The sequence below is a fragment of the Phacochoerus africanus genome, chromosome 6 (genome assembly GCF_016906955.1).
Source record: "Phacochoerus africanus isolate WHEZ1 chromosome 6, ROS_Pafr_v1, whole genome shotgun sequence".
NCBI classification, from domain to species: domain Eukaryota; kingdom Metazoa; phylum Chordata; class Mammalia; order Artiodactyla; family Suidae; genus Phacochoerus; species Phacochoerus africanus.
The window spans coordinates 130657536-130684484 of record NC_062549.1 but is presented as its reverse complement, the minus strand read 5'-3'; the positions used below and the strand labels follow the sequence as shown (position 1 = coordinate 130684484).

Here is a 26949-nt window from a genome sequence, read left to right as displayed (position 1 = left end):
GTTGAAATAAAATGCTTTATATAAGCATAAGCATTTTAAGTTCAGTTCTTCAAACGTCTTGTCACAATTTAGTTGGCAGCCCTGCTTGCTTTTTTCGTGTTAGGTAAAATGGCACATCTTACAGCTAATGACATTTTAGATTCAATGGAATTCAGCAGTACCTGCCTCACAGGATTGTGAGGATTCAGTGATTAATAGTTTTAATGTGCTTAGAATGCTGACCAGCTCATGCTAGTTGTAAGTTTTTAGCTGCGAATATTAATATCAGTCAGGGGCTTTGCTGATATTGAGAGAGAGCCATCTATAACAAAGCCTGAAAATTTTTTTTTCAAGCTAGCGAGCTTCCCTACCTGTCCCACCTCGTCTCAATAACCAGTCTTTATGGACGGTTTATTTTATGCCAAAAACTGTGCTTATTACTGTGATGCAACTATTGATCACAGCTTTGGCCTTCAAGACCAGTTAGATACTGCAGGATTTTATCAAGAATTATACAGACAGGAAGAAAGACAATACCAGATACCAAGAAGTACTGAGTGAAGGAAGACATCCAAGGTCCATCATTTATCATGTGAACTAAAGATAAGCTTTAACCTGTGTGCCTTGGTTTCCTCATCTGTAAAATAGACTGACCGCAAACCCCGTCAACAATGCTGCCTGCAATAACACGAGCCGGTTCCATTCTCTACCTATGGCCCCTGTTCACAAACGCATGTGGCCTCAAACCCTACCTCTTGGTGGAGGCAAGGAGGAGGGGGAGGCAGGAGAGGAAGCGGGGAGGCAGAGGGGTTAATCTCAGAGAAGGCTGATGAGATGGACATGGACTACATACATGGGAGATTCCTGGACTCAGCCTGTCTTCCCAGAAGGTGAACAGGTGTAGGAGAGAATGGGATAGGGCACAGTCTGGCTGTGCTCTCAGGATGCAGAAGTTCCCGGGCAGGACTGAACCCAAGCCATAGCAGCCCCCATGCCAGATCCTCAACCTGCTGAGCTGCCAGCAAACTCCCCCACCAATACTTTTTTTTTTTTTGTCTTTTTAGGGCCGCATCTGCAGCATGTGGAGGCTCCCAAGCTAGGGGTCCAATCAGAGATGCAGCCGCTGGCCTACCCCAGAGCCACAGCAACGCGGGATCTGAGCCGCATCTGTGACTTACATCACAGCTCTCACGGTAATGCCGGATCCCTAACCCACTGAGGGAGGCCAGGGATCAAACCCGCACCCTCATGGATGCTGGTCGGGTATGCGAACCGCTGAGCCACGACGGGAACTCCCCTATTAATACCTGAACCTGAGCGGACGTGTGCTATCACGTGCCAACGACAGGATGGCGTTGAGGCCCTACAGTCAGAAGGAAGGAACTCCTGAGCAGCAGTGGCAGGTCGCTCTGGCACTGTTTCCGTCTGCAGTGACACAGCCCTGAGTTTCTTGCACCCACTTGCTGCAGGGATGAACTGCAGCATCCTTTCGCCCGACTGTTGGGAGAAACCTTGAAGAGCTTGCAACAGTGCCCGGCGTTCAGTAAGCTACGGATGCGTGCTAGTTACTCCTGATTTGAACATCAGGGTGATGCTAAAACACTTCACCACTGGTACAGCATCAGCACCAGCCAATTAGGAGACACTATGGTTCTAGAGGAAGGGGTCGTGGCGGTTACTGCTCAAGCTGGGTTTCAAAGGACAGGCGACTGCGCTCATGAAGAGGCAACGCACAAGCAGGCAGACGCTGCAGGGGACACGGTCCGGGACGGCTACGTGGTCACCTTCACGCTGTGTGGTGGCACTGAAGGAAAGGGGGCGATGAAAGGAAGAAACGGCTGTAGAATCAGGTTGGGGCCGAGGCATGGCGGTTCAGTGAGAAAATAAAACTGGCACGAGCAGAGCTGGGTCAGGGCTCGCCAAGGGCTGAAGGGAGCATTTGGTTACGAAGCTCAAGGTGAGTGGAGGCCATCACTCTCCAACATGGCAAACACTGACATCTTAGCTCATTGTAAAGAACAAATACACACGGCCTTTAGGCAGCCTTCACCGACCAAAGTTGAAAGAAAAGTACAGATTCCCCAAAGGTTTACTGAAGGGCCTGTTTTTATTTAAGCAGCCTTCACTTTTTTTTTTTTTTTTTGGACACATTATCCTCGAGTACAGCTCTAAACTGGAAATTTCCAAATCCGTGATGGAAACGGATTGGTGCTGCGCGCATCTGGTCAACCCAGTACCAGCACAATGCCAAACACGACCGGGAAGCATTAAAAAAAAAAAAAGACAAAGAAAAGCCCAAACGGCAAGTCAAAGCAGCGATGGTATCAAGCAGGAGCTAAAATCCCTGAAGCCAGGGACGGTCCACAGGTTAATCCTGAATCTCACCCCCGATGCTATTTCAACCCAGGAGCCTCCTGCTACTTAAATTCAACTAAGTGCGGGGACACCTGCCTGTCACTTCCTTGCCTGCTCCCACACCCCACCTTCTTCTGGCAGCGCCCCCTTCCTCTGGGGGCCCCTCCATCAGCTCAGGAATGCGATGTGATCCAGTCTGGGCAAAATTAAAGTTCTTACCCCACATCTTACATACTTGTTGCCATGCTTTGGTTATGATGACGTAAGCTGACCACGTCAACAGCAGTCACCTCCCACCCTCCCGCACCGCTTCCCACCCTAAAGAGAAAGTCTGCCTGGAAGAAACTCTGCCCAGGGGAAGAGGTCAGGGTCAAGAACGAGGGACGGAAAGAGGCTTCTCTGGTTGTCTGGACCCAGTCCTGCCTGGACGTCCTGCACAAGAGCCGAGAAACTATGCTGCATGCTGACACCAGTTTGGGCGGAGCTCCTGTCACCGGCAATTGAAGGATACCCGGTTACAAGTCGTAAGTGTAAGACAGCTACCTGAAAATAAACTTAACACACTGTATCACAGTAACTTCTGAATACATAAAAGGAGACCAAGTACTGTTACTTAAAATGCAATTGCTAATACGAAATTAGGTACAACACAGTATAAATACCAACCAAATCTCACGAAACGCATAGAGGAAATTGTTGGCGTCATGGTTGTGTTTTTAACAACACTTCATGAAACCTGAACCCATCACTCGCTCCAGGGAAACGAACTGGCTCAACTACACTTAGGAATCTTAAACAGTATAGTACCTCTCCTTAATTCCTATTTACAATAGGAACAGGTGTAAGTTTTGTTGACTAAATTTATGGCTATTAATCCCATATTAGCCATTATGAAAGGCCTACCTTCTCCTTGAAATCATTGTTTAAAAATAAAGAAGACAGGTGGAGCTTTTCTGCTTTTAAGATGTGGTCCGTGAACAAAATGCAGCAGGTTGAACTTAACATGGGTCAGGGAGTTTGTGTATTCATCAGAATCTGTCGGGAATCCAAAATGGTGAAGGCCTCCGAAAAAAGAACTTGGGTTTTAATACTACAAACTTCTAGGGTTCTCAGCGAATTATTCCAAATTTACCTTCTCAACCAAATGACACAGTTATTCACTGAAACACATGTTTATTGTAAATCCTGTGGGAATAAATGTGCACGTTAATCAAATGAGCTGACGGGGGGCTTGGCGAGTTCAAGTCTTTCCCAAGCATGGTCTCTAATTTAGAGTCTCGGAGCATATCCTCAACAACAGAGTGGTAGTTCCCGTCGGAGCGCCCTAGAAACGAATCCGACTAAGAACCAGGAGGCGGCGGGTTTGATCCCTGGCCCTGCTCAGTGGGTTATGGATCCAGCGTTGCCGTGAACTGTGGTGTAGGCAGGCGGCTACAGTTCCAATTAGGCCCCTAGCCTGGGACCCTCCATATGCTGCAGGTGTGGCTCTAAAGACAAAAAAAAAAAAAAAAAAAAATTAAAAAAACCAACAACAGAGGTGGTGCAGACGCATCAGATCGCATAGGGTTTTCCCCTTTCTTTTTCCTCCTGGGAGGGGAAAGTACAGGATAAATTCTTTGATTTTTGTCAAGTTTTCAATTTAAATTCGAGGTGGGATGGAATTTGACACTCTTCTTGGAAGGGAGACTACATCCTAACAGATTTCACTTGTCAGGAAATTCCCTCCACCCTGGTTATCTGTGCACTTTATCCCACTTTTCCCAGGAACACTTCTATGATACCCCGGATTCAACTCACTCCTGTCTCAAGAAGACATTTCACGGTGAGATCTTGAAATCCCATTTAGTTTTCTCTCCTGTAATCATGTGAAAAATGTAATTCTACACCACGTTTTTACTACAGAAGAGTCCTCTCGCAGACACACGTCTTTCTTTCTGTGCACGAGCCCCACCCCCACCACTACTTTTCCACCAAGGTCACGTGGCATCAACGCCTCGGACACCCCTCCCCAATTTCCACCCAGGTAACACGTCTGTGTTCTACCAGTTTCTCCTTTGCCTGCCTTCTTATCATCTCTTCATATTCCTAGTCTTTCTAAGTCTCTTTCATTAACACCTCTGGTTTCCTTTTGGTCTAAAACTTATTCCAACTGTAGACTAAAAACGAATTTCACTAATGTCCAATTTGACCAGTTTTCTTAACCACTCAGTGCACAGATGCAATACAGATGTAATCTTCTTTCACTCTTCTATAGTCATATTGCAGTTTCATAACTGTGTAATGCCAATGAAACCCGGAACCGTCAGGTTTCGTGTGTGAGATCACCACGTACAGAGAGCTGCCGGGGTGCAAAGCAAGGCAGCCACACACACAAACACACGTCCACACTCCAACACCACCGTGACAGTTCCCAGGGCTTTTTCTTTCATTCCTGCCGGATGTTCTGAAACCCAGCAGAAGGCTGCTCATCACAACACTCCCGAGGGGCAATGACGAGGGGGGGGACGGACCGGGGGGAAGGGCGCGGGATTCATGGAAGACCCAGCTCGCCGTGTGCACAGCAAAGCCAAGGTCCTGAGCAGCGACGGTGCCACAGCAGTGCGGGGCCACTGCGTTTGTGCACAGACTGCAAGCAGCAGGAGGTGGTGGTACTTACGGCACCTTTTACACCGGGCATCCCACTGGATGCCCCAAGTACAGAAAGACCCATGCAGCTGTGGCCAGAGGCGGAGCCGAGAAGAACGGGCAACTGACGGACCAGTCCTCCTGGGGCCAGCGGTGCTTCGTGGCCTTTCTGTTCCACCAAGCAGATGCCGACTGTGTGGCTGACCCAGGTGACCCCTGGGTTTGGCTTCGCACGAAACTAACAAATAAAATAGTCTGCAGCCTACAGAATGAAGCTTGGCAAAGCCCAGGCCTCACAAGTCAAGAGGCTAGAAAATACATTAAAAAACATTTTTCTTAGATTGTTTAATTATTTTTCAGAGAAACACAGGATTCCAACCACCAAGTGACAATACCCCCAAATTGTCCAACATGGTTTTCTGCACTTATCTGGAACTTTCATGTTCTTCCTCCAAAAGAAGGGCTCAATTTTCACTGCCAATGCTCTTAGCAGATTCACTTTTCACTGAAAAAATTAAGTAAACATACAGTCAAGCGTTTGTACTGTTTCTCCCTCTGGTCTCCTCCCTTCCGACGCATACCAACAGCACTGCTCATGGGGACAGACAAACCATGCCATGTTCCAGGCAGCCGGGACATACGATTCTGGCCACAACACACAGAGGAATGACGGCTGAAAGTGGCAATTAGGTTTTGCGAGGCAGCATCCTTCCGGCCTCTGAGGAAGGCTCAGGATGGTGGCTGCCCGTGCGGTCGGGAGCCGAGACGCGCGCCACCACGGAGCAGACCGCTCTGATCACACAGGCTGGCCAGATGCGGCTGGAATAAATTTTTCCATGATTTTTTTAAACTTAAAATTGAGGGTCAGCATATGCCGAGTGACTGTGGGCTGAGAGAAGACTACCTAATCGCCATCTCCTCCTTCTCACAGGCATGCGGACTCCGGGCAGAACTGGGCTCCTTTAAAGGAGCAAGACCAGGACTCTTCCCCTGACCAAACTGAGGGTCCCTGGAGGAGAGACTCCGGACCTTGCTTCCCTGTGTCTATCCCCCCAGTGGAGCACTGTGCTCAATCAACGCAACTCCAACTTTTAATCTTCTTTTCAATTTGCAAAATGGGAGCCAGAGGAATTGCTCTATTTACTTCATTGCATGGTGAAGCTAAAGGGAAATAACACATAAAGAAACTCTGGAAATTGTTATGCTGAATGATTAAAAACCAGATTATTTTACTTGAGGAGTACAGCCCTTTACCTCCACTGTGTGGACAAGGAAAATAAAGCTCAGAGGGGCGGACTGAATGCCAAGGACCCAGCTAACAAGAGCTGATGCTAGGCCCGTAAGCCTGGATGTCTTCACAGTCCCGCTGCCAAGTCCCGGCGTGAAGCAAAGGCGCCAGGATTTAAGGCTGTACCACAACCAAGTTGGTGTTCAGAGAGTCCTTTTTACGAGGAAGGTAATGAAAAGGGTCTATCCAGATCGGATCCTGATCCTTGTGGAATTCCACCAACTCCAGGAGAGTTCTTCACGTCTGTCTCTGATGTTACAAAGCAGCTGTTTTCTCCTCTGGCTTCTTCTCACTTGAAACCATTACCGAGCCTGCTGCACTATGAAGGTTACCCATGTGCTTCCTGCCTGGAGTCCGGCCCCATCCCACCACACACACACACACACACACACACACACACAGGCCCTAAGGAAGGAGAAAGGAAGAAAAAGAGGGGTGAGCAGGGGTGAGGGAGAGAGAGGGAGAATGGATGAGAGGATTTACTGGCCCAAGATGAGGCTAACGCAAAAGTAACTGCTCTGCTAATATTTTCACTAATTCGAGTAATCAGTCTTGGGTTGGACTCCTCAAAAGGTGGAGGCATTTTCTGAGTTATATTGGAATAACAGAGAAAAATATTGTGCTGATATTTTAAAATGGAGGGGCTCTGGGCTTTTGGCTCCGCGGTCCGGGGACCCCCTCTTCCTTCTGCTGCTCACTCAAGCTGCCCAGCCATCTTCTTGTAATGGAGCTCCCCTCTTTCTCCTATCGTGTCACTGAAATCTCTAGCCGCTTTTGGCGAGCAAGGACCTGCGGGACAGGCAATACCATTCTGGGCACTCCCCACTGGACTGCTACAAGGGGGTCACGCCACACCCCCACACCCCCAAACTACTAGTCTACCTTAACGGCTGAACCTTTTTCATTCCATAAAAAGTAAACAAACAAAACTTGTCTATTGCCCATCAATACAGGCAGAATCCTGAAAAAATAAGCTAAGCTAACCTGTAATTGTAACAATCATCAAGTGTGAAAACAACTGAATCCCAGCCCAGAAACACATTTCCCCCAAACTAGATGAGAGACACCTTTGCAATGAACTCAAGATCAAAATCCAACTTTTTTGACTCTGGAGAGAGAAAGAACTCAAGGCTTTCCAAAGCAAATGTCCTGTTCTTATACAACCCTCCTCCTGCACTAAGGGCCCACCCTGCAGAAGGCCAACGCTCTGAGACTGCACAAAGCAGCAGACTCTCGGAAGCGCTTTACCCAGAGAAACGCATCTGCAGGGTACAGGGCGCTGTTTCTACAGTGCGTGTATTCATGACACGAACACACTGACACGGCGCTGAGAACCCTGCTCGACCCTCCTCGGTTGTCTGCTGCAGCGGCTCTAAGGGGCGTCCTCCACTGAAAAGGCCTGAGCTTTTGCTCTAAGCCAGTCAGATGGCATCCACCCACCAAAAGCTTCGCAAATTTTACTTCATAAGGTTCCAAGTACACTTACAAAAGTAGCCTTTTCTTTTTGCTTCGTGACAGGAAGCCTTACTTCAAGGGGCATTCCTACACAAGGTGAAAGAGGAGCTGTGTGTGCCGTGTTTATTCACACAGACAGTGTTTGCTCTGGCTGGTAACCCACATTGCTAAACAACTTTCCCGGAACCCAACTTTCAGAGAGACAGCTTTGTGAATTATACTAAGGAAAAAAGTCAGCTTTTACAGAGCTTAAAAAAAGGTGAAACTAGTCATTTAGAACTGAAATTTCTCATTTAATTTGAGGAAATACAACTGGATTTTCTCAAGCTGTAAAAAATATAAAGAATTAACCTAAAGACTTAGAGACCTATCCTTTTAGTGAAAAATATTAATTTTAAAAATGTTAAAAATTTAATACTTTTATAAAAAACAGTAAAGGTGATTTTTGGATTTTATTCATCCTCTAGAATTTACACTCAGAAACACAATTAGTTTAATCAGTAGCTGCAAACATGGGTAAGTCGCTTTATATATGAAACTTTTACATACACCGTTTCCGGTTTTCCTACTTCCTCTCAACTCCACTCTCACCAGAGAGGGACAAGTATCTTCTTTTAAGGAATCATCAGAATGCCAAGGAATATAACCAATGACACAAAATCTGAGGAAGCACAAAGCAGTGGGTTTAAAAGAGAAAAGGAGATGCGGGTCAAGGCAATGGCACCGGCTCATTCTCCGCCTGGTCAAAGTCAAAGGCCACGTTCCTCCCGCTAGACCTCCCCTCCCGTGAGGCAGAGCACGAAGACTGCTCTGCGACCGACCGCTCATTTCAGGGATCTCTAAAGGCTTTAACTGGGGGTAAATTTACCTGCTCATGGACAGACTTCGTTAAAGACTGTTTATCTTAAAGAGAGACAAAAACACACAAAACCCCAAAAAGGCAGAGCACATCCTTGGATAGCCAGACACTCAAGCTGCTTCATGCATTTTAAGCTGACACCAGCTTGCACGCTCTCCAGCAGGACAAAAGCAACAGCTCCTTCCTTTGGCTTTTCACAGGATTATCCACACTTGCAGAGTCAACTCAGTTAGGGTGAAAACACCTGGGCACTATGTAAAGGCGGGCATGCAGCTGCTCTGGCCCCCTGGAGTCACTCTAAGCGCTGCAGGGACAGGTTCGTACTCACCCTGGTGAGGCCCTCAGGTCGGCACTGTGCCCCTTCAACACCACGTGCAACGTCGGGTATTCAATGACCACTTTGCCCCTCAGATTGTCAAGCAGACTTTTGTCAGGATCCAGTTCATAGTATCTTAGAGTAAAAAGGCAAAACAAAGACAAAAAAACACTTTGATTCAAAATTACACGTAAATAAAATACATGAGCCCTTACATTTAAACAATTTTAAATGGTGATGAGATTAATTCAGTAGTTATTTCCTTATAATATAGTAAGTTTAACACTGCTAAGGAAATCAGGTAAAAGAGAATTATTACAGAGATCCTAAAGCTACATCAAAGCATATCAAATAGTCTGCCATTAGGAAAGCTCTAGAACAAGTCATTCATTTAATATCAAGTAAAGGAGAAAGGCTAACTTTTACATACCATCTATATTTGATGTGTTATGAATTTTTCTTGGATAAAACATTGACTAGCCAAAAATTCAAATTCTTCAAATATATTTAGTTTGAGTCTTACAAGAAAACTAAACAATTACTCCATGATAATTTCTTGTAATATAGGGCAGTAAAATAACTGGCTACAAAGTATTTTTTATAAACATTTAATTCTAAATTAGAAATACTTTCCCAAATTATACAGCCGTATGATTAAATACGGCTTTCCTTTATTTTGAAATGAAAAACAAACCACGTCTGGGCTTACGAGGAAGGTAAAAGCGTAACATTATGACGTGTATGGTGTATCAGTCCTGGTATCACAACGCGGTCGGTAAACGTGCCGCAGGTAATTAGGTGCTAACATTCCCTAAGGTATGAAATTCTCAAGTCATTAAAGAAACATTTTTTTTTGAAGGTGACTAAAGATGCAGTCCCCTAACGTTCTCCCTTGCCTGCCTTCGGGAGCAGGAAGCAAGGGGTGGGATTTCAGCCAGCTCACCAGGAACTGCACCTGGGGATGTGCTGGCAGGTGACTATCATGTCAGGACAAAGAGGAGAAAGATGAGAACCCATCCACCTGCAGTGCAGTTCTTCAACGGTTTTCAACATATTCACACGCAAAACCCACACACCCCAAGGCACGCCCGCCCGACAGCCGGAACTCCTCCTCCTGCTCCAGAAGGTACACTGGGGGCCCCGATCAAGCGTGACTTTATCATCAGGGCACGTGTGTAGCCGCTGGCATTTTAGGAGTAAGTCATTCACACTTGGGTATTTCCTAATTAGCAACACGTTATTTGCACCCTACCTGGCAGCTGAGAAGCGAGCACACTTGCTAAGAACTCTTGGTGTAGGGTTTATAGCGTAGGTAGGTGGTGAGTCAGAGAACAAATGTAAAACCAAAGCTTGACTTACTTTCACCTGCCCCCACGCCCCACTCCTGGAATTAAAATCTTCATTGTAGAATCACAGCGTATTTCTTATATTGAAGAGAAGCTCAGATGCAAAACACTCCATTTTCTTAAACCAGCCCCACCCTGCGCCCGTAGCCAGGGAACACTCAGTCCTTCCCTGTGTGATGCAAGGCAGATGCGCTTGCGGTACCTTACAAGTGGTTCCAGCCTTCAAGGGTTAAATGCCTGACATCTTTTACACACTGCTTCCCTTTGAAATAGCGTTCAAGCCGTGTTTTTAAAAAAGTTACCAGTAATTATCCCAAAAAAAGAGAGGCTGAACGAGATACCAAAGTATAAAGTCAGCTTGTAAAGTAAAATACAAAATGGATATAACTAAATTTTTCTTAGACGGCAAGACATGCATTTTCAAACAGGAACTTTTCAAGGAGCATCCCGCAAACACTTGTAGTAACTTATTTTCTGTGCATTTTAACTGAATCATAAGGCTTTTATTAAGAGATATTTCCAAAATAAAGGAATGTTTTTGACTTATTCCATTTTCGGGGAAATAATTTTCACTGTATACTTAATGTTTTAGGTATTTTTCTTTTCAAAATATTAAATTTTTGTTAAGCTTCTCTAGATTTCCAAAGCTAAAACAATTAAAAAAAAATTCTTCGAAAGCCACATGGTAACCAGAACCTAATATTATTACTGATATAAAACATAATCCCAGCAAAGGAACATTTAGAGAGTCTTAAAAATTGCCATGTAATAAAGTCTATGTTTTTTTAATCTTAAAACTATAATTAATTACACTTGTTTAATTTGAAAAAAAAAAACCAACAAAAAAACACTAGTCCCTTCTTTTATGTGCCATGCAGGGTCTGTACAAAGCACTTAGGATATGAACATTTACACAAGAATTTATAATGGATTATTTTAAAAATATTTGATTCAAATGCAGTAAGAATCTGGTATGTCTTGTGGTTTTAATTAGAACCACTGGATTTTAGTTAGTGTTCACCCTAAGACGTTGCAAACTTCTACTCAGGGCAATATTGCTATTGAGTGTCAATAAGCTTCCAGGCTCTGGATTTCCAGTCTGTCACTTAAAAGAGGTCAGACTTCACTAGATAATCTTTGAAATTCTGAGCTTCTCTGCTTTTGCTACTACTGGTGGTTAATCTTAGTCTACCATTAATATTTGCCAGTAATTAAGTAAATTATGTAACCTGTTCGATCTACAAAGAAAGGCTATCGAACCCATGTGAGGTGACATCTTGTAGACATGGGATTTAATTAAATGAAGCAGTAACTTCGGTTGCTTGGGTTTGGAATCTAACACTCTGAGTTCAAGTCCTGGCTCCATCACTTACTGGTCTGTGATTCTGTGCAAGTGAACCCCTCTCATCCCTAGTTTCCATGCTTAAAATGGAGATAATAACAGCACTGCTTCCAAGAGTTATCACGAGCACTACATGAGAAAACACAGGACCTGTCAGCTCATTTACTTAAGCTGTGAACACAGTTTTACGTTTGCATTTACCTAAAATAACAGGACATTCTGACAGAAATGTTCGTTCAGGACAGGGTCGCTGCTTAGTAACAAAGAATGGAACTTGTTATAGAAGCACTGAAACCCATATTTGCCTTTTTATGCATTCTGCGTTTGAAATGTAGCCTTACAACTTTCTGTATCACTTTTTTCTAAATAGTGATTTTTATTTTTTTCCATTATAGCTGGCTTACACTGTTCTGCCAATTTTCTACTGTATAGCATGGTGATCCAGTTACACATACATGTACACATTCTTTTTTCTCACATTATCAGGCTCCATCATAAGCGAGTAGACAAAGTTCCCAGGGCTACACAGCAGGATCTCATTGCTCATCCATTCCAAAGGCAGTAGTCTGCATCTCTTAGCTTGGGGCTAACAGATGCAGACTTTCTGTGTCACCTTCAAAGGATTATTTCATATCACATTTACTTCCAAGGGCTACCACTACCTTGAGTGCTTCTTCTTCTACTGTCTTGAGGCAAGTGGTAGAGTCTGGCTTGGCAGTGCCCCAAATGTTTAGGTGTTAGCTCCTTTGGAAGCCATTAAGTCACTAAATCCTAAAGACAGCTGCCTCTTTTCTGAAATTTCACCAACTCTGATGTTCCCATTGGCAAAAGGGCTCTGCTCTCTAAGACAATGACTTGGGTTTTAAAGAATTAAGACACCAACAACTTGCCTTTCTTTGCCCTTAGGGACCCTCTCAGACAGCTCCTCTTGCTACTTGCCTTGTCCACCCTCAGGCTGACCCTGCTAAAGGCAGCTGCTCGGGGCCCTGCAAGGGCAGAGCACAGCAGGCTCACAGGTAGTCCAGGGACGACCGGCGAGGCTGAAGGCAATGCTTTTAATCCTGGCTCTGTTAGCACCTTTCAAAGAAGCTGGCCGAGGTCTTGAACTTCTTTCTCTGCACTTTATTAGCAAATCAGGATTTATTTTTTACCTTCTCGTGATTCAAAAAGGGACAGAGAATTTGAAAAAGAGAGTCCCAAACCATTCTATCTCACATCTGATCACTGACAACCCTTAGGTCATCTCCCTCCCACCCCCTAAAAAATACTGAAACTCAATTTGAATGTTCTCCAAATTTAACAATCTAATAGCAATCCCTAAGTCACAGTCTTCCACTATAAAATAAGGTCATCGGATGAGGGATCACCAAGATTCCTCCCTCTCTAAAATCCTACAAGTTTTGATATTTATCTGACAAAAGCAGCCATTAGCCTGTATTTTAAGAGTTGTGTGTTTGTTTCTTAATTTAGGTTTCTAGGTTAAAAGGGCAACTGACTCCAAAGGTGCACAGCTGAGTCTCTTGCTGTTAAAAAATTAACCTGAATCAGTTCGTCATCTGCAGCCAGATGTGTTTAAAGTATGGTTTGTATTAACTAAATTCAGGAAGGTGCCTGAATCGATTATAAACTAAATGTTTTAGATTCACACTTACCAAATTCCTTTAAAATAACAAATTTCAAGTTCTAAACTTATTTCAATAGAACAGAAAGAGAAGGGATTAAATGAACCAAACAGCTTTTAAAATCCGAATGAAAAGGAAAAAAGTACATTTTAATGAAGATCCAGACTAGGAGAAGAAAGGATAGTATAAACTCCAACTAGAACACAAAACCAAACTACGTATAGGGGTCAGGCAGCTAACTCTTCTGTTTAAAAGTTTTAGGTATTATTTAAAATTTCTCCAAGTGCTCCCACATGGCAATTTTTGTAACTCATATTGTCCATATCACCTCAGAAGAAAATTTTGTCAAGTTAAAATGTTTATCTAATTTCCCTTAGTTTTCATATTAAAAAAATACAGTCACTGAGTTAGCGGTTTGCTGCCCTTTGTTTTGGACCGTCTGTGCAATTTGCGTAAACATGTAAACGAGACCTCCAGGGGGCCTGAGTTGGGCACCAGCCACGACTGAGTCAATGCAGAGGAATCTCGATGGCTCCGAACCAGGCTGGTTGAGGATGCCAGCCTGTTGATGGCCCAGAAGCTACAGGAGGCAGGGCACTAAAGCGGCCCAGTGCACTTTCTAAAACATGCTCCGAAGAGGGCCTCACAAAGCTCTCGTCGTAGAGGCCACGTGCTCGCCTTTCCTCACCCTCATCCACAAGCTCAGTTCCTTCTAAATTCACAAGCCCAGGTGCCAGTCTTCCTACTGGTCCTTTCGAGCTGTGGCTCCTCGGGTAACTCAGTCCCCTCATCAGTGTGATGATGGAGAGGTTATCGACCTATCAGCTGGCTTGCAAAGATTTAACGTTAACAGGTGTAATAGGTGTAGCTCGCCAAACTCATTTGACCGAGAGTCCAAATCCTGGCTTTGTAACTGTGACCTGGTTTCTTTGAGTAAGTTAATTTCTTAAGAGTCTACGATTTCTATCTCATAGAGATTATTACACCTTCATTAAATTAATGCATGTGAACATGTAGTGGGAACAGTGCCTAGCTTCCATTCATCCAGTAATTCCTCAAATATTTATTTAGTACAATGTACAGATAACCTGCTAAGTAAGGGAAGTTCAGAGAAATAAACCCCATAGTTTATTGGGAATGTCAGTCAAATAAACAACGGTCACATTTCACTGGGGACAGACGACATGACAGAAATCGAAACCTCCACACGTTCCTTCGGGCTGCATGGTGCCTGTAATATCTAGGTACTTCCTTTGCTAACCCCAGCTCCCTCCTGCTTTGGTTCTTAAAACCACTCCTCCTCTATGGATTTTCTCCTAATTAATATAAGGAATTTTAAGTAGCTTTACTCTTGTCAACAGAACACATGCTTCCTCGGGTGCTAAAAATACAAGTCTCCTGAGTACAGACTCTTACGTCTTCTATCTTTATTGGGAAGTCTGACCAGCTTCTCAAAAAACTTTTGCTTAAAGGTTAAATGGTTCATGAACTGACTATAGCATAGAACTAGATTATTTTAGAGTTAGCAAGAACTTCACTACATTCTTTTTTGTCTCCCCTGTGAAGGCACTGTAGCCCTGAGAAGTACTTTACTCAAGGAGGTGCAGAGTCGGACCTTTCAAGTTCTTCACTCAACTGCTTGCTTGTGTTTATTTCTCACTCGGTACACATGTACTGAGGTCTATCACGTGCCAGACGCTGTTCCAGGGACTGGAAATGCACTGGTGACCTGTGAGGGATTCATGGAGAGGTCTGGTTGGAGAGGAGGCTGAAGCACTTTGGCTAGAATGAAGTATCTGAATCACCTAGCGATTCAACGAATTAGGCCATTATTCCTTCTGAAGAGTATATAAAGTTGGATACAAATTATTACTAACAACAAGAAAGGACCAATTTCGTAGAATAACATCAAGTTGAGAGGTAAATCGAAGCAGCACATTTCTGAGATGAGGCTTAGAGTCTGCTGGGAACTGGACCCACCACATCACTGTGGATCTACTGCTGCGCCTGTCCTGTCAACACACACTAGCTGTGCCAACGAGCTGAGACCTGGCCTCCCTGGATCTGAGCGTACACCTCTTACCAGAACCCCAGCAGAGTGCCACGCGGGAAAGCCAGGCCACCATGGCCGTGCCACCTCCGAATCGTGCTCTAAGCGTGCGGACACTCTTCCACTTTCTAGTCCCTAGGGGACCCAGCCTCCTTTCTCCCAGAGCTGATGAGAAACGTGGCCAAAGGTAAGCTAACAGTCCCAGAGAGGATTACAAGCGATCGGGGCCCATCGCCACCCGATCGAGGGCTGTGCACTGTGGTCATTCAGGGCGCTGAGGGCATGGGTTCTCTGCAAAGAACAGGCTGTGGAGGCAGGTGGCCTAGGTTTGGATCTAGGGTCTACCAGGTAGTGGTTACAAGGCTGCAGTCAGGCTCTCCTTGCAACAAACAGATTTATAATGTGTAACGTAATTTAATTAAATGTATATAAAATGCTTAAGGAAGTACCTAAAAAACAATAGGAGGCACTCGGTTCTTCTTTTGCTCCATAAAGACAACCATCAGTCTCCAGACTTAATTTAACCTTTATCTTAATTTATTTTAATTTTATCTTTTCTTTTGAGGGCCACATCTACAGTATATGGAAGTTCCTGGGCTAGAGGCTGAATCGGAGCTTCAGCTGTCAGCCTACACCACAGCCACAGTGATGCCAGGTCTGAGCTGCATCTGTGACCCATGCCGAAGCTTGTGGCAGCGCTGGATCCTTAACCCACTGAGGCTAGGGATCGAACCCACATCCTCAAGGACACTAGGTTGGGTTCTTAACCTGCTGAGCCACAACAGGAACTCCCTAACCTTGACTTTAACTTACCCTTGCAGTAAACATTTCTTGTGTGTGTTTGGGAAAACTTATTTGGGTTCCTCACACTTCTTTGCTTATATATGAGCTAAACTAATTTTGGGAAATGATACTTTTGTACATTTTAAAATAGGCAACTAAAATTTCACTTAAAATCTTTACTCACAAGTTTAAACAGATATAAAGAACATAATTTATGGTGTAGTGCAAATATAGATGATTTAAAATGAAAACATTACATCACGCTTAAGCAAATTCACTAGAATCTAACTAACATGGGAACGATGTACCAGTACCATTCACTTAAAAACTGGATGAACAAGTTCTTCCCTGATAGTTAGAAATCTTACATGGTTTCCTTTTCTCCTTGAGTTTATTTCTACCACTTCTCCACAGCATTTTATCCTAAATACATTTACGCTTGAAGAATTCTCACTTACCACCCAATCGTACTTCTCTGTAACAAAAATATGTATGGAAGCGGGAAATTTAACTTTCTTACCTACAACCTTAAGGCTTTACATATTAAAATCTCTTCCGGATTGCTGAGTTTTAATTACTCTTGGTACAAAACTGGTCAACATCACACACATTGCAAGTACGTTTACTGCCGACGCAGCGCCACGCGATGGGCCATCTGCACGCGATGGGCGGGCACTGGCGACGATGAGGGCACCTTCCGCTCCACGCAGGCCTGTTTAACTGGCTCTTAGATTTAGTGGTTCCCCCCATTTATCTCTGCAGGACTCATGAAGAGAATTCAATTCCAAAAAGAAAACACGAGGGCCAGGTTTGGGTAACCGCACCCGACCGCACGCTGCTGCTGCTCACGAGCCCTTCCTTCACGGCAGTGACTTCCAAGCCACCTACCTGCAAGGCAAGGACGGCCTCTGCCGGTTCCATAAGCCAAGGCGTCTGAAAGCAGTTAAGGCTGCTCTTAGAAATTCTGGAATTCCTGCAATGTCCTCTGATATATATTTAATTCTGTACCATTATTATCAAAATAATCTTCACTTTCAAGATCCTCAGTTCCTCAATAGCAGGATATTTTTTTTTAAAAACCCTAACTCCTAATATACATATTAGAAATCCTATTTAGAATATCTTCAAAGTATACTCTTCAATCATATTCTGTAAACCTGAAATAAGCTTTCATTTTCTATTTCAACTTCAGTTAGGCAAAGTGTACAAACTCCTATCTTTAAGGATGCAGACATTTTATTTCGGAAAATTCAACCTAATATTATGTATTTCTTTATCCAACTTCAACAACTAAATAAACATCTGCCAAATACTTATTACAGAGAAAACGTGTTAGACACCGTAAGGGATTCAAAAATGTCTTCACCGAGTTCGCCATCCTGGCTAGTGTTTCTCCAAGTGTGGCCCCCGGGGAACTTTTATCAGGGTCCCTTAGGCAGAGACTCCAAGAAAACGTAGGCTTCCGGGTACCCAGTAAGACTGACTCTACCCAAAGCTCCGGGGGCATTTTCATCCGTCCTGGTCCTGGGTGATTAAGACACACACGGACACCTGAGAAAGGAAATCCGGTTACATTATCAGCTGGAGAGATGCTTCAGGTACGGGAGCACGCCCGGCCCGTGGGCACACAGGCTGGGGACGACGTGGCGAGGCAGCGAGAGTCCAGGAAGTCAGAATGTGAGCAAGCGACACAAACAGGGAACAGCTCTGCTCTCAAGTGGGAGAGTCTCTGCTTGCCAGGGGTGGGTGTCAGTGAGAGCCACACGCAGGGCAGGTGGGTCTCACGTGAAGCCTTTACACAGGCAAAACCTTTCTCTAAAAGAGCACAGGAAAAAAAGACCTCTCAACCTCACAGTAAGTGAGTTTTAAATACTTCATGTTACAAATCCAAAGAAAGTAAAGTAACCTTAGTTTTTATTTAAAAAACATCCTCTCAGCATGGAAATAAAATCATCCAAGTGAAATAGCTCATTCTTTTGCTGGTAGCTTAAAAAAAAAAAAAGGAAAAGAAAAAAAAAAGAAAAGCGTTCCTAAATTACTAACTACAACGGGCACAGTCGGAAACAACTAAGAGAATGTGCACGACAGGGCGACCCCTCAAAAAGCGTCATAATCTGCTGTGACGGTCAAGAAATCAAAGCTTATTTTTTCTTAAATTTGCAGAGGCCAAATCCTGCCCACTGTCTGTTTCTGTAGTCACAGCCATTCCTTTATGTCTTGTCCACAGCTGCTGATGTGCTGTGATGGCTGACTGACAACTGTACGGCCCTCAAGGCCAAAACTATTTACTCTCTGACCATTTGCAGAAAAGCAGTCTGAACCCTGCTTTAGTCTCAGTGTCATCAGCCCCTAGCACAGAGCAGGCACGCGCATACTTAAGTGAATTTGCACACCACCTTAACCAATTAAGACTGAATTCCTATTAAAGGAAAGTCACAGACCCGGCACTGCAGGAAACATAAAGAAGATGCCCACCGGGGCCGCTGTCTTCGAAAGGCCTTGATCATCACATGGGATAAAACAGAAGACGGTGTGCAGGAACCTAAGAGAAGCTTCTGAGGCTCAAAGGGAAAGGAAATGCCATCCGGCTGGGGGAGGGGCAGGCGCCACTTCGGACACTGGGACACAGATACACAGCGGCCTTCGCGGGGAGAAGGGAGGGGCCGACACAGAAGCCTCGCTGCGGAAGCAGCCGCATAAATCGGGGGGGGGGGGGGGGGGGGGCGGGCAAGAAGGCAGCGGGAGCCAGCCCTGAGGCCGTTTGTCCTGCTTGCAAGACGAATGTCTGTCAATAACACGGTATGACCATCAGCACGTACCGACTGCTTCCTAGCTGTCCCAGGCACAGGCAGCCCACGGAGTCCTCCTTTAAAACAACGCACACACACACACCCACTAGGGACAAATGGCGGTGGTGTGTTAAGATCTAAACAGGCCGAGTTTAAGATCTAAAGAGATGTGTGAGTGAAGACAGGTGCCAACTCGGATCTGTGTCTGGAATAAAGGCTGAAAATAGCTCCAGGTTTTGGAATCCTTTGTACAGAAATAAAGTTGACCACTCCTTAAATAAGCAAGCTCTGGAAGCTTCATATTCTTTCAACCTCCGCTTACGTCAAAAGTGATGGAAACTAGTAGTATTGGCTACCTACCCCCTTGGGGTTCCTGGCGAGTGACCTGTTGGGCGCACAGCTGATACTGAACATAGGCGTACTTCCCAGGAGCATAAGAAATCATTTGGCAGAAAGCAATACTATCAAAACCAGAATGCATAAACAGTCAAATAACAGCCACAGGAACTTCTTAAAAAACAATTTCCCGGAGTTCCCGTCGTGGCGCAGTGGTTAACGCATCCGACTAGGAACCATGGGGTTGCGGGTTCGATCCCTGCCCTTGCTCAGTGGGTTGACGATCCGGCGTTGCCGTGAGCTGTGGTGTAGGTTGCAGACGCGGCTCGGATCCCGCCTTGCTGTGGCTGTGGTGTAGGCTGGTGGCTACAGCTCGGATTAGACCCCTAGCCTGGGAACCTCCATATGCCGCGAGAGCGGCCCAAGCAATGACAAAAAGACAAAACCAAACCAAACCAAACCAATTTCCTCCTTTTACTAAGAAAATAATCTCTAGGATATGGACCCTCATTGAGTCAGTTCAGCAAGATGCTGACCTAACTGCTTAACCTGTGACACGGGAATAAGACTATTTAACGAGCGGGACGGGATGCGCTCTGGGCCTAGCAGGGTAATAAGCAGCTGACGAGCACGAGCCTCCAAGTAATTTTTACGACACCCGCAGCATCCTTTGTCTGGATCCCCACTTTCAGATGGGAAAACATAAACTTGGCAGCTTTCCAAGGTCTGTGTCAAATTTGTAACATTAGTTCCAATTTATAGAAAATGTGCTTTGCTGTAGGTTGTTGAATGAAAGCAAAAAGATTATTTTGGAACATCTTATAATCGGGGTTAGGTCTGTGAAGCCCTGACTGAATAAATTTAGTATTCATCGCGGTCAGACGTGGTCCACATGGACTAACCCGGAGCCTCCTAAGGTACAGTTGGGTCTGCTCCTCCAGAGTATGTGAGCTGGACGGACAGCACCTCTCCTCACCGGACTGCGACCTCCCGCTGAAGGGATTTGAGGAGTGAGGGATTAATATTGAAAGGCCATTCTTTTTGAAAATAACGTTCCAGAAAGTGATGCCACTTAAGCTTGAAACTACTAAGGCCTCTCCAGGCCTCGTCTCCACCCCTCAGAGGACAGGGCCACGCAGGTGCCCTAGTCACCTTGGCTTCATGCCTGTTTTCTCCATCACAACAGCCCTGTTCCCTACTCGCTCCTGCATAAACCTCAATTTTTATTTATGCGTCTAGAGGAGTGAGTGTGCTCACTTAATGCTTGAGTATATTGGTAAAGAGTCATCCCTTAACAGCTTAAACCACATCTTTCTCAAAACCAGGATCTCATGCAAAGGTCAAAGCTGCAAAGTAAATGGAAAAAAAAGAAAATGCATCTGAATTTCTTTCTCGAAAATAAATGGGTTCCATTCATAAGTAAAACAAAGGCCTAAGATTTAATAGTTTGAAAGATAATAGCTGAACAGACAGTACCAAATCTGGGAGCAGTATCTAGTCTCTCATCAATAACAACTGAGCAATACGGCTGCTCTGACGGTGCCTGGCATTTTTCCAACGCAGGCTTTTCTGCTTCAAAACCACTCGCTCTGTGAGAACAGAAAGCTGGTGAGAAATGACGCGGCGAGGGGGCGCCTGACATGACGCCTCTTCTGCTGGTCTGTGGGCTCCTCGGAGGTTGGAGGGTTTTCCTTATTGCTGTCGCCCTGATGTCCAGAACAACAACTGACCACTGCGGGTGCTCGCTGAGCGTTTACTGAGTGAATGAACAGGTTTACCCAAGAAGGCGCACTTGCTTTTAGAAGAAGACACAAATTCACACTGAGCATTCTGGAAAGAAAACCCCCAACAATCGGGAGACATACGCTCTACAATCATGTGAACCCAAACACAGAAGTCCTACGTGAGGCAGGCAAAGCCCGGGCCCGTTTCAGATCTACTCTAGTTGATCCGGTCTGCCGTGGGGCCGTTGTTACCGACACTCCCAAGAATGGGAGACACTGGCAACACCAAGTATTTGGTAAAAGACTTGACGAGGAAGGTACCGGAATGCTGTGCAAGATACACTGAAAATCAGAATGCCACAAGGAAAACACACTTTTGTGTCTTCTAGGTACTTTTCAGGAAAGAATAAAGTCCGCCTATTTAGTACGCTTCCCTTAAATTAGATGCCCATATTTTATTTCATTTTACTTTTTAATATTGTTGTTGGTTTCATTTTTGGCCACCCTGAGGCATATGGCGTTCCCAGGCTGGGGATCCGTTCTGAGCTGTGGTTGCAACCCATGGCAACGCCAGATCCTTTAACCCACTGTGCCGGGCAGGGGATCCAACCTGCTTCCCGGTGCTGCAGACGCCTTGGATCCTGCTGCGCCACAGTGGGAACTCAGATGCCCACGTTTTATAACCTATGATAATCTTACCTAGATGCTCTCTGAATGTACATTAATACAGAGGTATAATTAAGCACGCAATCAAACATAAACACTTGTCCTAGCCTATCTATATATGTATTATCTGGTGAACACAGTGGTTTAAAAATCTTAAAACAAAAAAAAGTTTTTACCAACTGCTCCCCTTTGGACCATGTCATAATGCAGACGCCTCTGCCACTCTCCTGGAAAAGCCTGTCTCCTGGGCCAGCTGAGAGCCCGCCCCTTCCCCTCTGGACACATTTCCAAGTTAGAAGTGAATATGCTATCTGAGCCCCAACAGTCTGTCCTACACTAAGATACTTCTCTTACTCTCTCATGATAATCTGATGATTACGATCCCCAGTTTGGAGATGAGAATTAGGTAATTTACTCAGGTGAATGTGATAGGAAGCATTTTGGACGCTTAAACCTCTAGGCTAGCTACTAATAATCAAAGCATGGCTGACACAATTCATGCCCAGCTGCGTTGTTACACAACCAGGGAAGATAGGGGAGCACCACAGAGCTTCAGGAACAATGCTCTGCAATTGAGTATGATGACCCACAACTGGCACTTAAGCAGACTCTAGGGACCTAGAGGTCTCCCAGGGCCGTCTCCATCGTTCCAGCGACAAGGGACAGAGAGCCCAGGGACCCGAAGACCTCAGATCACATGGTCTGTTAGAATGTGACTCTCCTCACTCTTCTAAGCAGAGTGCTTTCCCTTGTGATATGTACAAAGGTGAGCTCATCACGTGAAGTTTTTTTTATTTCCAAAGGCAAAAACTTGAACACCGGAACTCTAGGGTAGAGACTATTTCTTGAAATAAGTTAAAATGGGATTTAAAAATCTTTTAGTTGCACATGATGCGATTTTAAAATGTTTTAACCAGGTGACTTTTCAATTGAATTTACCCTATATTATGGTAAGTGTGATTATTTAAATCTCTTATTTTTTTAAACTTTTTTTTCCTTTTTACAGCTCCACTAGTGGCATATGGAAATTCCCAGGTTAGGGGTCAAATCCGAGCTGCAGCTGCTGTCCTATGCCACAGCCACAGCAATGCAGGATTCAGGCGGTGTCTGTGGCCTACACCACAGCTCTTAGCAATACCAGATCCTTAACCCACTGAGTGAGGCCAGGGATCGAACCAGCATCCTCATGGATCCTAGTCGGGTTCCTTACCACCGAGCCACAACAGGAACTCCTATTCAAGTATTTTAATTTGAAGCTCATTTTTAAAAGCCTAGGTGTTGTTGATAGCCAGATAATTAGCAAAATAACTAGCTACTTAAGCTAATCAAGCTACTTCATTATATCACAGTATGAGAAAACTTTTAAAGAAATGGAGAGGGAAGCGATTTTACCTCACTGAATTTTGCTGCATCTGTTCAACCTTCATCAATATTTGGACCCCGGTCTGAGAGCGAATGTAGGCTTTCAACCTGAAATAAAAATGTCATATTGAACAAACCAAAATTTATTTTTAATGTATTTTAAAAAAATGTCTGTGGAAGACCAAGCATTTATAAGAAGTTAAAAATACTCAAAATTTATCTATTCAAGCAAAGAAAAGATGTTAAAGATATTTTGTAACCAAAGATATGAATTTAAAAAAATTAGACCTTTCTTTCTCTGTACAGATTAAATTCATCTTGCTAATTTACTTATTTAGAAAAATGTACTCAATTAGGTGACAAGTATTTTGTCTTATTGCTAAATCTATGACCAATGATAACAACTAGCTTACTGGTAGTAAGAGGAACGGAAACTGCACCATGGCAGCGGTCTCTAAGACACTGCTTGATACATGACATCATTCTATCATTCTGTCTGAGTCTGGGCACCACCTTTTATGAAAAAGAGAAGATGACAATTAACTAGAACTGGGTTAGACACTTTAGAATTCACCCAGTTTAAAATTTAATCCAAGCCAAACATTCATATTCTAAGCAGGTATTACCTGGCGAAGAGAAATTCCTGCCCAGAAACATACCAATAGTTTCTTTTTTTGAGAGCTGCCTACTCTGTGCTCGACTCTGTATGAGGAACTTTATATACGCAATTTTTTAAAGCTTCACAACAACTTTATCTAGTAAACATCACCATTCTCATCTTACTGATGGAAAAAATTAAGACCTGGAAATTAAGTAAGCTGCTCATGATCATATCGCCAATAAGGGGCAGAATCAGCTATTCTAACCCAGGTACTCCCAACTGAGTCTTTCAGCTAGGCTACGTTAACCATTTTTGCCCTTGGGGTATTTCTGGACAGGAGGTAGAGTGAACCTTACTCACTTTCAAGCAAGGAGACTTGTTTGAAACAGGATTTCCTGGCTTTAACAGTTACTTGGAAACTCTTAACTTTCGGAATTTTAAATTCAGCTTTGAAGGGCAGTTAGTTCAAGGGGTAAGAGCACAGACGCTGCCTCTATTCTGCCCGGGTTTGAATCCTAGCTTCCCTATTTATTAGCCACGTTCTGAAGTCACTTAACCACCTTAAGGCTCAGTTTCCCCCGTCAGTCACAAGGGTATCACGTGACTAACCTACCTTGCAGGGTGGCTTTGAGGAGCAGATGAATTACCACATTAAGATTCTAAGTGTCAAAGAACGGCACGCGGCACACTGTGCGTGTGAAGCAGAGCCGATACTGCGACCAGCAGAACCCTCACGGGAGCGACAGCTCCGACTGGCAAAGCTGAGTGCCCACACGGAAACGGGACAGTGGGCAAAACGGTACTGAAGTATCACGTTCCAATAAAGACAGGGCTTTATCGAATAAATATGCACATAATAAACACCAACATTTTTAATAATTTCAGAAAGTCACGAGATTTTTGCAACATACCTTTGACGAATTACAGGATCAGACTTTTCAGGATCAATGTAAGGTCTTAGAATTTCACTAATGGTTCTATCATCTGGTACTCTTCCCAATGAAAACAAAAACAAAACATTTATAATTTTCTATTAAAGGTGTTAATTTAGAATTACTACATCTTTTGGGTTTTTTTTTTTTTTAAATAACTGAACACAGACCTTTTATTTTAGTCTTGGCAAAACAAGACATCTTTTTAAGCAAAACTTACTTAGGAAAAAAGCTCAAAAACACTTCTTGGACACAGTAAAGTCTTAAAAAATAATATTTTAAGAAGCTCCCTATAAATCAATTCGAAAAATATGAAGCCTCTTTTAACGCACACCTGTATTCGAAGATGAAAAGAAAGATGACAGGGTGAAATATATTTGCAAGTTGCAGACATCAAAAATTTGAAAAAAGGTTTCCGATGATACTAGTTTAAGTGCACATTTAAGTGCACTTAAACTAGTATCAATCTAAATCACAAGGCCAGGTGAAAAACGAATGCTCCTTTCCCTGGAAGCCAAACATTGTAGGTTGACCAGAATTGCTGTATGTAAGCAAACTGTTTTACCCTACAAAGGGGAAACACTGCTCTGAACCAGCAACACCGTGTCCTTAATCATTTACACGTATCCACACAGACTCCTGCGCCACACCCCCACCTGTAACGCATACCTTCTTCCCCATCTTTAGTCTGGTATGAAACCTTGAGTAAGGAAGTTCTTCCCTAAAATCTATATGACAATTACCAAGAGAGGGCATTTATGCCTAATGTGAATATATGCTAGCTAAAGACATTTAAAAAGCAACGCTAAAAATCTCTGTAACCCAAGGAATCAAACAGCACACAACCACTCACATTTTTAAATGCATTTGAAAATGTTCATAATATGAAAAAACTAGGGTAAAAAAACTGGTTATGCAAATTAATTTCAATTATTAATATACATACACACACCCCTAAAACAGTGTACTTTCTGAGGACACACTGTGATGTTAACGGCAGGATTTTATCACAGCAGAATCTGGGTTACTTCTCATTGCCTACATAACCACCCAGCTGAAGACTCTTCCTCTTGACTCAGCCCTCTGGCCTCTGCCCGCATTGCTCTCCGGCACGCCCGCCCCTGCCTCTTCACACCACGGGCGTGACTTCTGCGCTAAGCAGCTCCCTCGGAGTCCACCGCCACCACAGGTGTTCCTAAAAAGCCCACTGTCTCATTTGGGGTCTTTTTCTCCATATTTAAAAACAGAAGCACACTCTGCATTCTTCCTTAACTTGCTTTGCTCACTCAAAACTATTTCTGCGGTTTGTCCCCGCTGACATGTGTGGCTCTAGTTCGTTCTCTGTGGTGGGAGCACTTCACTGCATGGTGATGCCGCACCTCAGTTACCCATCCCGCTGCTGACATCACGCCGAACAGCGGGCTGCAAACGCGGAGGTTCGCAGCAGACGGTGGGGATACGCTACCTCTTCTCTACGTACACGGCTTGACTCTGAGGAAACTGCAGCTTCACGTGCCAGCAAAACTGTCGTTTTCTAAGAGAGAAGAGAGTCACGTGGGGTCAAGGCAGACAGTAAGTGTGACACTGAACGAACTTCCTGAATTTCTGGTTTCAGATACTTCTAGAAGTAATCTTAGAATTTAATGTATTTTTCCTACTAAGAGCTAGGTTCCCTTTTCTAGGATTTTAGAGGCTATGTTTTTAAAACAACATACTTGCACCAGAGGTTTTAAGGGGAAAAAAAATTAAGCAGAGCAGTTCAAAACTCCAAGGCCTTCACATTCTCGGATTAAAAGGCAATTGCTCATCGTCCAGGGCCTCTGAGGTCAGCGTGCTGCCACCTGAAGTTTACAAATACATTTTGCCACGACTGAAGACAGCGATCTGCTGCCTCTATCGGGCTCGTCTGCAAGTCAGGGGCATCGAGTGTTGTCCAGTGGAGACCAGCTGGCTGCCGATGCCCTCTGAGCCCTGCCTGTGTGCCCTCAGCAGTGCCACGGGGGACCCGGAGTCCACGCCCTCAGCAGCACCACCGGGGTCGGGTTGGCCGCTAAGCAGGATGCACTCACTTTCAGTCTGAACTTTGGTTTGCTACAGGAGCAACAGTAATAATGCACTAAATGTGTGATTTTAGAAAAACGGCCAGATGCTCTATTTAACACACCTAACTTTGGTGACACTAGACTCCATTCCTTTTCTAAAAAATTGAATGCTTGAAACATTCAATCCATGACGGAAATTTAAATGTCTTCACTACGTGATCGTCTTACATGTTTTCCTGACTTAAAAGAAATGTCTAACACCTCCAGTGCCAGCTGCATGTCCAAGCAAGCAATGGCTAGCATCTCTCATAAGTCTATCCTTTGGCAGCATGGCCCCGAAATCTAAAATAACGTTCTTTTAATACAACCTAGTAGAGTATCTCCCTCCAAACATTTATATGACTTAGTAAAATTTTTGTTAGAAGACAACAATCATAAAATCAAGTAAAAATCCTTCTATCAGGGTAAGTTATCACA

At 44.2% G+C, this 26949-nt stretch overlaps 1 protein-coding gene across 4 annotated transcripts in view; it reads right to left on the bottom strand.

Moving 5' to 3' along the window:
* ZNHIT6 (zinc finger HIT-type containing 6) overlaps positions 1-26949 on the bottom strand; it is a 107899-nt gene that overhangs the window by 58133 nt on the left and 22817 nt on the right. For 3 of the 4 annotated variants that reach the window (XM_047785412.1, XM_047785411.1, XM_047785410.1), the window contains exons 6-9: positions 25896-25964; positions 24410-24490; positions 22928-23005; positions 8890-9012 (exon numbers count right to left, since the gene is read on the bottom strand). In XM_047785412.1, the coding sequence (XP_047641368.1) occupies positions 8890-9012; positions 22928-23005; positions 24410-24490; positions 25896-25964 (351 nt within the window). Of the gene's footprint in view, positions 1-5285; positions 5465-8889; positions 9013-22927; positions 23006-24409; positions 24491-25895; positions 25965-26949 lie in introns of those variants that run through there. The other variant, XM_047785413.1, reaches the window with a different exon arrangement.